Genomic DNA, 12,538 nt, shown 5'->3' on the forward strand with positions numbered 1-12,538 from the left:
GCTTCTAACAAGGCTGCTATTCCTCGCAACATCTCCATCACAATAGGGTTTGCATTCCCACGCGCTCCACCATTCCTAGTTTCTCTTCACACCATTGTTCATGCTAGTCCTCTATAGCTGCAAGTCGGATCCGCAATCCGCCACCCTACAACAAAATTTTAGGACACACAACCTCTAGAATGAAACTTCGCTCTGATACCACTTGAAGCAGTCACCGGTGAGGAGGGACCTCAAAGAGATCAATTTGAACCGATCAGCAAGAGTAAACACAATGGAAACACAAAGATATGATAGAGGCAATGCATAACAGATTGATTTATTGCATGAAATTCGATTACTACCAACCGGTAACAAGAAACTATCATGAAAACCGGTAACAATATCCTGCCAAAAAATGATCCAAGTGTGATGTGGTCTGGAAGAAAGAAAGATGATCAAGTCTTCAAGTAGAATACAACTCCACAGGATCTGGTGAGCCAAAACCGGGACACACAGAAAGGAAAACTAAAACCGCAAACAGAAAACAAACAGAAAGGAATCTGTTTTTGGTTGATGCAAGATTGTTGTGAACCGAGGATGCTCCTGCATCAATTGCAATTACCTGGTATCACTTCCCTTCTTTGTTACACTTTGTTTATCCCTCTTGATTGTTTCATGTGGCCAAGGTATGTTGTATTAGCATTTCACACAAAATCATCGGACAACACAACGTTCATGTTGAAATTAATGGCAGTTGTTTGAGGCATACAAGGTGTATAGCTCCCAACTTATATCATAGGAATTGGCTAATCCCAAGGCTTCTTGTGACATGAACGATCCAAAGGAAATAGGAGGGAGTCATGAGTTTAGAGCTGGCAATATAAAAAGATCTATCAATTGGCCTCTTTTTGTTGATTATTTAGTATCTTTTGTAGAAGCAAAGCATATCTGGTCTTCATGATATACAAAGTTGCTCAATTACAAATAAAGCCCAGAACAAGAAATGATACCATCCAAGGATCTTGTAATAAGGGGGCATCCAATCATAAAATATTCCTCACATTCTGGCTCCACAATACAAAATTTGCAAACACTCTACTCTCTTTGAAATAGATGATGTCACATGCAAAGTGTTGGGAAGCAATCCAAAGCTGAACCAAAAGGACCCCTCTGTAACTGAGACGAGATTTAACAAGAAAATAAAGATTGAAACAGAAGCAGTGGATAAGTCTACAAGATAGATAGTTCTTCAGCTTGATCCATGCCACCACAGAATAACCTTTGTAGATCTCTTTGTGAATACCCCTTAAAATACCCTCTTGGTGAGAGCATATGCATGAAAAGGTAGAGGCAAATTCTCTATAAAAAATTCCTGCTGTTTGTCTCTCTATACAAGGGTCTGGGCCCTTTCAAGATCCCTGATTACCTAATCAAAAACAAATTCTAGCTGCTTAAGGAAAATGACATTGGCATACTAGCTAGATCCAAAACTGGGTTAGCTAAGATCATTAGAGATCAACATTTAAAGTATGTATGCTCTCAAAAGCCATATTTTGGCCATTCAAACCAATGGATAATTGCATGGCTGCATGCTCCATGGGGAATGTGGATTAGTTTTTATGTTTTCTTTTTAGACTTCTGTACCTTATTGTTTTGCATCATACAGTCAACTGTTGTTCAGATTCCAGCCCACTCTCTATTCTATTGTCTATTCTGTACATAAAAAATTTGAACAGATCTCCAATTGGTTAGCCCTTGATTTTGGGTACAAGATTAAAGCTAAATGCTAGATGGTAGTAGTACCTTCAGATAGGTTCTACTAAATCCTAGCAAACTTCAAGAAAATCACAGGCATCATAAGAAACAAAAGGTATGTACTTTTGCTTGCAGTTGTGAAACAACCCAAGTGAATAGATGAGGTGTTGGCAACCTTGATTAAAAGCTTGAACGACTATCTGCATATTTCATCTCCTCAGTAGAAATATAAGCAGCACCTTAGAATACCATACCCATTTAACATACAAAAATTGCTAGAAACAAATATTTTTTTCCTTTTGGTGACAGCGAACCCAGTGAATCTAATTTTACCCACAGTGCATTGCTAACATCTGTCATCTTTTGAACAAAAAGATGAGCACTGGCCCAGAAGGACGATTTAGTATGTCATGCTCACTAGAAACCCACATTGTTGCTGGCAAATTAGAAGCATAACTTCTTACAGCCTCGTACTCTTCCCTGTATGACATAAAGATATCAGACAAAGACAAAACCCATAATGAAAGGAACTCAGAAAATTGTATACAGGAGGGTTAACATTAAGCAGGTCACAAAATCTGAAAACAAAAACTGTATTGTTATGTTAAATTCAAAAGTATTATTTGAAAGAAACAGAAAGACAGACTCTGAAATTACAGTAATATAGTTATTAAAACCCATCACTTCATGTTTAATGCCTTCAAATCTGAAATTAAAATACAAAAGGTATAAACTAGCTATTACCGGCCTCCAGGGTGCCCAACATATGACATGATGCTGATTAGTCCACCTGAACTCAAGACCCTGGCAGCAGCATCCAAACCTAGCAATGTAGTTTTAGATGTTGTAATTATCTCTTTATTGCCTCCAGGCAGGTAGCCTAAGTTGAAAGCTACAAGCCTGAAAACAAGCCTGGAATTGTCAAAATCTTGTCCAGTTTATGTAAGTTTGATATCATGCAATTTAAATGGTAAAAACTAACTAGAAAAAACCTACTAAAGATTCTCTATTCAAGGGCACAAGTATGATTCTCAATCATCGTGAATTTGGAATTGCATAAGAATGGAAGACATAACGTTTAACAAATACCTCACAGAAACACCTTCAGGCACCAGCTCTTCCATTTTGCTATGGCACAAAGGAAAAAGTTTGACCTGTTCCCTCTGAACAAACACCCTAACAAAGATGTAACCAATGTCACCAATATATATGATCTTCCTAAATTCAAAATCAACACAAACAAAATACAAATTTGCAGACATTTTGTCTTTCTACATCCAACAAGAATTTTTTCTACACTTTTGAATCCCAAACAGGTTTTTAACATAAACTAGGTAGTATAAATTTGATGGCATTTTCGATTTACTAAAGATGATATTCTAGGTTAAGTTGGATTAAATTTCAATCGTATAAATTTGATGGCATTTTTTATTTACAAAATTGCCAAAACATATGATATATCATATAATATTATATTTTATGACATTTGAATCTTTGATACTATGACACTTCATCATTGATCAACAATATTTTGATAGTAACTAAGTTGTCAGTTTCGGTCTCAACTCCCAAAATCCCTCATTGTAATCAAGTTTTTTTTGTGACAAGGAATCCTAATAACTAGTGGGTTGGGAGTGGAGACCCCAATGGGGTGAAAGGGCAACAGCTCTCATGGGGTCTGGGGGGAAATGCCCCCAATAGGGTTGAGGGACAGCACCCTTCGTTGGGGTCTAGAGACAACACCCCCAATGGGGTCAAGGGACAGCACTCCTTGTAGGGGTCTAGGGGCAATGCCCCCAATAGGGTCGAGGGGCAGCACCCTTCATGGGAGTCTAGGGGAAACAGCCCCAATGGGGTCAAGGGACAACACCCCTTGTAGGGGTCTTGGGCAACACCCCCAATAGGGTCGAGAGGTAGAGCTCCAGCCACCAAGCCCAAATTAAGGCCTTTGAAACCATACAAACCTTCATGGCGCACACTATTTTCACAATTTTGTCACTTAATGGTGAAATTAGGTATTTGGCAGATTTTTGTTTACAGAAAAAAAAATTTTAATGATTTTATTTATTTATTGGTTTGGGTGGCCCTTGGGTCCCCTTGTTCGCCCAAGAGCAACTAGGTACACCTAGGTGCCTAAGTGAGACCCTAGGCATACCCAAGCCGCTCCCGTTGTAGGACCAATACCTGCACCCATTTGGTACAAGACCAGAACCCCAGAGGAGCATACCCGATAACTTAGGTTTTTGACTGTTGTAGATGAGATGGCAATTCATTTGGAGAGGTGGTTATATGTAGGTGGGATTTTAGTTCTGCGTTGCTACATTGATGTGTATTAATAAGTGACGTGCCTACCTTAATAAAGGAAAGTCGTGACAAAATTTAATGTATCAAGACCCTTTTTCATTTGAGATTAGCACTAGTGACATGGTTATGTACAGATAATTGCCCGTAAAGTCTCAACACCATACTTGCCATAATTGCATTATGCTTGTATCCCTTTGATTGACACTTCAAGATACTCTCCCTAGATAGAAATCCCTAGCAATATATGCAGGGACAATGTGTATTGCATTTATGTATGATGAAACCAGACCCATTCTTCAGATTTCTACGAAATATTCTTCCAATGTATAAATAATTCCTTACTTTATAGGTATGAAGTCCATGAATATACTTTAACTGTCCTAATGTAAATTTATGCATCCACATCAAATGTTTCATCTATGTTTCTAGATTGCAAACCCCAATTCCCTAAGAATAACATCAGAAAGACGAAAAAATGAATAAGATAGTCAAGACTCGAGACTAAAGTACCTTAAGTGGTGAAGAATGCATGCATTGGAATTGTCTAAATTACAGATTATCTAACAAAAATATTATAGAAAATATTGAAATTGCAAAATAACCTTTCTATTTATAAGCATACCAAAAATAATTGTCCATTCATGCTGATATGGATTACAAGATACCTCAATGGGTGTAAGTGTGGAATCTAATAACGCAGAAGTATTTTGCAAGGCAGATTGCTGCAAATCCATCCCATAAACAAGCCCCTTTCTCGATTCTTCACGTACCATTTTTGCCAGTGCCAAGGTATCATGCCCATTGCCACATGTGGCATCAATCACAAAATCTCCTCCTCTAACAATGTGCCGCCATACCCTGCATATTGCTAAGAGGGTTAGTAAAAGTGAGAAATATTCATCTCTTTACTAAAGTTCATAAAACTTCACAATTCCAACCAATTAACCAAAAGCAAATGTGTATATGGCTCAAAATCTTAGAAGTTCATGATATGCATCCAAGGTATTCTTTTATGTTTATTGATGATTGTAATATTTTGCTATCCCCTTTTGCATCAAATTTGGAGGATGACGAATTGTTTAATCTCTATAAACCCACTGTATGTCATTAATTGGGCAAATGACCACATGGATTCCTTACAGATAAGGTATTATTTTATGTTTATGGATGATTTTAATATTTTGCTATCCCCTTTTGCATCAAATTTGGAGGATGACCAAATGTTTTATCTCTACAAATCCACGGTATGTCATTAACTGGGCAACTGAACACATGGATCGCTTACACATAAGAGATTGCTGAAACCTTTTTTCTAAACTCAAATTTCACTATCATTTGCACCCATATATGGATATTATACATCAACTAGATTTTACTTATTAAACATGTCCAAGGTACATTTATCTTCTCATTTTAGCATCCTCGGCAACTAATACCTATTCACTTATGCTTGATGGGTTTCATACCTATTAAAATTCTTTCAAAAACATCTTCAAATTCAATCATGCATCTTATGTCAATAAAAGCACATACAAAAACAGAAACTTAGCAACCATAGAGATACCTTCAAAGTAGGAAATAAGGGACGAATCATTAACATTGGCTTCAGATCCAAGATATTACTCTTTGCTAGGAAGATCAATTCTAGCAGAAACCTGAGTCACTGAGTTGATAATGAATATCTCAAATACTCCTAAAGAAAGATTAGAGAAGTTTCCTAAAAGGTGCCCTTGCATGGACCAACTAATAGAAGTGGATACCTTGCCAAAGATCCCATCTTTTGTCATCCATTAAGGATCAAAATTCAGTTCTCCACTTTTTTGAAATAAGAATTGTTACTTGTATGAGAAGATTCATTCTAGCTTCCTTATTACACCCAAAGCTGACCAAAAGATGAGGACTACAAGACACTAAGAATTGATGGGTGAAAAGATAACTAGCTATTTGAAAATTACATTTTTTTAATCACGAGTGTTTGCATGGTTTCTCATCCATCAAATCCTAGGGTTCAAAGCTAAACTACTTACTGATACTTCTATAATTCTTGTTGATGGGAAAATTCTGCAACATTTCTTCTGACAGTGGATAGCATCTCAATACATAATTCTAAAGTTTCGTCGGTTGACCCTAGGTGCTAGGCAGCATAGCAAAAGCATTTGGAACATTCTTATTTTATATTCTTTGATGAAAAATATTGCAGAACGAACAAAATGAACTTTATTGATAGCTGCATCAAATTACTAGGATTAATGATTTTTTGGCAATGGAAATCCTTAGTTGTAGAAGAATATAAAATGTCAAAAGCAACAAATTTAGACAATCAATGTGATAATTAAGTGATCTAGGCAGAGTGTGATAGATGATTATCAACCAATGAGATAAGAACTCTGAGAAATTTGTGGAAATAGAGAGGATAATCAACCAAAAATACAATCACTGAAGATTCAAATATATTCAGATATGATGGTGGAATGAAAATGTTGCAAGCCTCAAAACAACATAATAAAATGTGTAGTGTAAAATTGGAAAATTACCACTAATTTCTGAAAACCGGGAGCAACATCATCAAAGACTTCATTCTGATGTCATAATACTCGATGTGGCATCATAGAGGAACCATATTCATATTCCAACTATGAGGTAAGAATGTCTTATAAAATCCAAGAAACAAGGTAGCATATTAAAAAATGACAAGACCATGTGGCTTACAAAAAAGGAGATGTTGTCTTCCATAAGTTCTGAAAGATTTATCCAGACATCAAAAGAATTTCCGTAAGTAAAACTTTTCCAAGTATCTCCTGGAGGCAGAGTTGTTCTTCCATGTAATCATGTAGGTGCATATAGTGGGTCAAAGAACAGAAGTTAAAATCCCCTATTCAATATTGTTAACAAAAGAGGAATAATTAACAATCTCGAAAAAAAGTTTGATATATGGATAAGCATTACTGTGCACATCAAAGGGCAATGAATCCAGGGGCACAACATAATGCTACAAAGCTGTCCCATAGAGGAGTCATATCCCTTCCAAATTGAATCCAAATGTATCTAAAACGCATGTTGGTAGCCAACGATGACACCTTGGATGAAAGATGATCAAGAATGATATAAAGTACAACTCAAAATGACAAGCACCCCCTGATCTACAAATCACACACAGAAAACTCTAGACCCAAAAGTAGCATGTTTGGAGGGAAAGCCAGCTTCAGCTCTTATAGGCATAGGGAAGAAAGATAGATCTCGTGAGCAACAACATCCTGGAAGATACATGGGGAAGACCACATCTCATCATTGTAATTCTAGCAAGAAAAATGTACAACACTACTGCTGGCTATGACCCAAGAGGACCATCATTTTGACAGTCAAGTCTACGAACACCTAAGGAAAGAAGGACTAGAAATAATTACCCTGCAATCCCCAATCACAGACCATTTGTCTTCATTTAAGGAAGCCATGATTTAGGTGTGAGTATTTTGGATTTTTCCACTTGAGATTAAGGAAGATCTGCTTCTAGATGTTGGTGTTGGAAACAAGCCACACCCGGACCGACGATGGACTGGTCCAAGAGGGGCCAGTAGCTCAGTGGTAGAGCACTCCAGCAGCATATGGAAGCCAGGTCCAGGCTAGGAGCCCCAAGCACACAAGAGGTGTGGCTTAAGGGGGGGTGATGGTGTTGGAAATAAGCGACACCCGGACCGACGATGGACTGGTCCAAGAGGGGCCAGTAGCTCAGTGGTAGAGCACTCCAGCAGCGTATGGAAGGTCCTGGATTCGAGTCCTAGCTGGTCCATGTCTCAACACTAGATAGACTTTGTTTGGGAGGAAGACTGACTTCCTTTCAACATTCAACACTCTTAAACATTCTAAACAGATAAAAACCTGAAATGAAGAGTGATGTGGTCTGTAAAGGACCGATAGGGCTTAGGAAGGCCGCAACATCAAGGTTGTGTGCTTCAGGTTTTTTCTGCCATGGAGATACCTCTTCAAGCCCGGAAAACTTTCAGGCTAAATGATAATTGTTATTCTCTCACGCTGCTCTCTTTTTGTCTTTCTAGTCACAAGTGCATCATGTGGTTACTTCTTCCTGGGCAAATCCAGTACATCGTTTCTATATATGTTGTACAATATGTGATTTTGTACAATTTGCATCATTACAGTCATTCTTTTATAAGCCTAGAAGCTTTATATATTTCCTTGGATTTAAAAAAGTTAGACTCCACAAAAGCATTAGATCTTTGATCTTTGTAAAGTTGATCAAGCCATCCCAGATTACAATACCTAGATGACCAATCTTTCAACATCAATATACAGTTTCTATGTAGATCAATGGTTCAGCTCTCCAAGAAATTGTGTATTTGTACCTACTATCAGCAAATAAAAAAACCAATGGGATCGCACCTGCGGTGCAGCAGTAATACATGTTGGAATTATATTACATCTTTAATATAAAAAATAAAAAATAAATGTTAGTTTAATAAATAAAAACCTTAGAAATAAAGTCACCTTACGGATTTGTTCTTATTTAATTATTATTGTTAGTATATAGTTAGAAATTAGTTAGGAGTTATTCACGTAGTGTAGTTTGAGAGGTAGTACACAGGAATTCAACGCTTTATAAGCATTTGCATCACACTATGTAATAAAGTTATAAACAATTCAATAAAATAATATATGCAATCTTCTCTCAATTTTAATATGGTATCAGAGCAAATACCATCCTTGTGCCTATGCATATTTTTAGTTCCCGTAATGATGCTATTTCCAAGTCTAAAGTAATTAATTGATACATGGAGAGGACGAATTGCATTTGAGACTGGATTGGAGTCTTCTCAAATCTCCATTAAGATTATCAAACGTTGTAATATTTTACATATTCAATTTGCTATTGTACTGGGCATTCAAAACTTTTGTTGGGCGTGGAAATCATCAGTTGGCTGCTAAAATTCATGCTTGGGTGTTCCAAATTGATGTTGAGGCATTCAAAATATTGTTCGGTAGTTTTAAGTTGAATTCACTGTTGGGCATTTAAAACCTTCTGCTGCATGTTCGAACTCATGCTAGAGGATTCAAAATAGGATTTCTTTCAGTATTACAACAAAATTTAAAAATTTAAGAATATTTTTGAAGGCTAATGAAGAGAGCAAAACCCAAAAATGTTTTGACAATGCTACTAATATTTAATGAGCAGTTTGATGTGGAAAAAACAGCAGCAAAATAATAATGTGAATCTTATACACAGCTGCATTTAAAAAATAGTGTTTGGTGAGCACAGATAATTCTTTGTTTTGAAATGAAAGAAAGAATAAGTGATACAGATAATTTTATTATGGACAATTGTTTTCAATTATTTTCATTTACATATTTTGAAATGATAAGGTTTTGCTTTTGAATTATGAGGTATGAAAGGGTATTAAAATATTTGAAGGGTTTATTTTTCATATATTGAATTAGAAAAAATAATAAGGAATTGAATTAGAAGAAATAAGGTTAAATGTTGTAATGATAATACACGATTTTGTGTAGCATTGGAGGTTTTCTAATCTTTTGAAAAGAAATGGAGAGGACGTTGTAAAAGGCGCATTTTCAATTGAAACCAACAACTAATGTCTACCTATGGTTTCTATTTTGCTTTGTGTGACATTCTCAAAGAAACAAGGCCTTCAAATTTTGACTACCTTGTGGCACATGGTGTGCTTGATCACATTTTATTTGATGTTTCTTGTCACACAATATATAAAAAATGAAAGCTTAAAAATAATTATGAAGCACATATTGAAGATAACGGAGAAGACATAACGAGAAAAGAAAATATATCAGGCTTCAGGGCTCACAACTCTGAAATTAGAGGTTGAAGGATTTTCATCATCTTGAACTAGCTTCACTTGAAAATGATACCCTGCATGAGAAGCACCAATTTCAATCTGTGTCCCTTCATTTATTAAAGGGGGGTCTTGGCAATTCTTGGTAATAGTTATAGATAGTGTAATCTCTAAAATAGAGAGTGAGATTAATGTATCTACATTAATTCAGTTCCTTTTGTACATCAAAGAAGGGATTTGGTTATCATAGCATTGGAAGAGTGTTTTTGATACACTCAGAGGAGTGACAGACTCTCAGAGGAGTGTTGTTCTTCCATTGTGCATGGAGAATGAGATAATGTTCTCTCATGTGGTAAAGAGGATTTGCAGGTTTGACAATCAAGACATCCACTAATGGATTCATTTTGGTGCAACTTGCGTGAGTGAGGAGATTTGGTAGAAGGACTTCATCAAGTTTCCAGATGGACTGTTTTGTTCAGTCCATGCAGTGATTCATCCTTTCTTCAGATTAATGTAGTAAGGGAGGGAATGTTGGAATTATACTACATCTTTAGTATAGAAAATAATAAATAAATGTTGGTTTAATAAATAAATACATTAGAAGTAAATTAACCTTATTAACTTGTTAGTCTTTAGTTATTGTTGGTAGTATATATCCAGAAATCAGTTGGGAGTTTTTCCTGTAGGGTAGTTTGAAATATTTTACACAAGAATGCAATGACATAGAAGCATTTCATCATACTATGTAAAAAACAATTCAATAATATCATATATGCAATCAGTTCTCCACTTTAATAATATGTTGTTAAGAGAGAGGTCCCCATTTTGAACCCCATGGATACTCCCTTGTGCCCAGATCATGGAAAAAAAAGTGTGGTATTGTATGATTGTGTATTGTCAACAGTTATCCCTCCCCAGGTAAAAAGGGTGGGTGACTATTAATATGAATCAGCAGGTTTGTAGCTAATTGGATAAAAAAGAGTTCGCCATTTTTAAAAACAACAAAGATATACTGATGCTTGACAGTGTTTCCATAAAGAGTATGATCTATCTGCAATTTTCTTCTGTTTTAGAGAGCACATCTCTTGGTTGGATGTGAAATACAATGAAATAGAATTTTAAACATTATGAATTATAGGTCAAGTTGGTAGATACAGAATCATATCATACATCAGGGGCCGTAGAAGAACCTAAATATTTTATGTCAAAGGCTCCAATAGGAACCCAACAACTACATCTTAGCACTCCAGATAAATCTTTAACACTAACCAAAACCGCAATAACTTGGATGGATTTACCTACGTATGAGCCATATCAGTTGCTTTCATTTTCCCAAACATGAAACCAGTCATATCATCCACTACTCCTGGTTTAAAAAGTCAGTAACACAGCCATATCAGTCCAATATCCAATGAGAGTTACTGATGAGATAAGTAAAGCGGGTAAATAATTTAAAATGATATATGCAAATCTAATTAGGACAAACACCAATTTTCTTGAGTCTTGTTCCACATCTCACCGAGACAGACAACTGCAATTTTTGTCAAAGTCAACGATTGAATTAGAAAGAAAAATCCTTTTGTAATGTCCCTTTTGTCAGTTGATGGACTATTAGCCTATTCAGCGGGTTCCCATAGGCTACTAAGTTGGGTAGGGAACTCATGATAACAGTTTGTTCCAGCAGAGATAGGTATTTCTTTGAGTTCAGATAGTTGAGATGTTTGTAATGCCCTTTTCTGAAGTGGTTTTAGATGGTTTTCTCACACTTCTATTTTTAGTAAGTCAGTTCCAGGCACCGACTAAGCCAGTTGTTAGCATTGCTATTTTTAGAATAGTCATTGGATTGAATAAATGTTGATATTTTGCTAATTGATATAGTCCAGTTCTTTTAAATTAAGTAACAATAGGTTATTAAGTTATAAAGTTAAATTAATTTAACTTTATTGTTATTTTATAAAGGACCATATGGGCACCCAATATTGAAGTGAAAGTGTTAAAATATAATGAATGGGACCTTTTTGAGGTTGGATGCCACCTTGGGGAAACAAAAGTGATTTAAAACTAAAATAAAAGGGCAGAAGCAAAAATTGGGAAGATATAAAAAGTGAGCTTCAAGAGCTCATTTCTCATGCTTGATTTTGAATTTTGGAAATCTTCTTTGCTATTTGAACTTGTTCATCTTGTGGCTTTGTGAGGACGAAATCCCTTGCAAGGAACATCTTCCATGTTAATGAGAGACCCAATCTAGAGAATTCTGGTGGTTTCATCTAAGAATCACATTGGAGCATTAATGATAGTTGGATTTGTTCTTCTTCTTCAGTTTCAGAGCTGCATATTATCAGAGATTGTTTGTAGAAGCAAATTCAGGAGAGACATTAAGTTATTTGCAAATTATAGAGGCCATTTCCCGTACTCTATTTTTGCTTGCCATACGGCCCTAGGAGGGACATGAGAGCTGGGTGAGGAGTAACCAATAGGGTTTTGGGAAGGTTTTTGTGGCTATTTGGAGATGATTGAGCCTGCACCAGCAGTCTTATTCATTTCGTAAACTTTAGAGGTGTTTCTGGAGAGTGGCATCTCAATTCACCAATGCCAATTTGCAGATCTCAATGCCAAATCACACTTCTATATTGTTGGAGTTAATGGGTATGCTTGAAATGTATTTGTAAAACATTTATCTATCT

At 36.1% G+C, this 12,538-nt stretch overlaps 1 protein-coding gene across 2 annotated transcripts in view; it reads right to left on the minus strand.

The window, feature by feature from the left end:
• Positions 1 to 1,699: 1,699 nt before the first annotated feature.
• Positions 1,700 to 12,538, minus strand: part of LOC131049542 (tRNA (mnm(5)s(2)U34)-methyltransferase, chloroplastic) — a 51,426-nt gene continuing 40,587 nt past the window's right edge. Inside the window, exons 2-6 of one of the 2 annotated variants that reach the window (XM_057983618.2) lie at positions 11,157 to 11,220; positions 4,704 to 4,896; positions 2,824 to 2,897; positions 2,479 to 2,634; positions 1,700 to 2,214 (exon numbers count right to left, since the gene is read on the minus strand). In XM_057983618.2, the coding sequence (XP_057839601.2) occupies positions 2,091 to 2,214; positions 2,479 to 2,634; positions 2,824 to 2,897; positions 4,704 to 4,896; positions 11,157 to 11,220 (611 nt within the window). In that variant the 3' untranslated portion in view covers positions 1,700 to 2,090. Of the gene's footprint in view, positions 2,215 to 2,478; positions 2,647 to 2,823; positions 2,898 to 4,703; positions 4,897 to 11,156; positions 11,221 to 12,538 lie in introns of both variants that reach the window. The other variant, XM_057983617.2, reaches the window with a different exon arrangement.

Source organism: Cryptomeria japonica, chromosome 11, assembly GCF_030272615.1.
Source record: "Cryptomeria japonica chromosome 11, Sugi_1.0, whole genome shotgun sequence".
Lineage (NCBI taxonomy): Eukaryota > Viridiplantae > Streptophyta > Pinopsida > Cupressales > Cupressaceae > Cryptomeria > Cryptomeria japonica.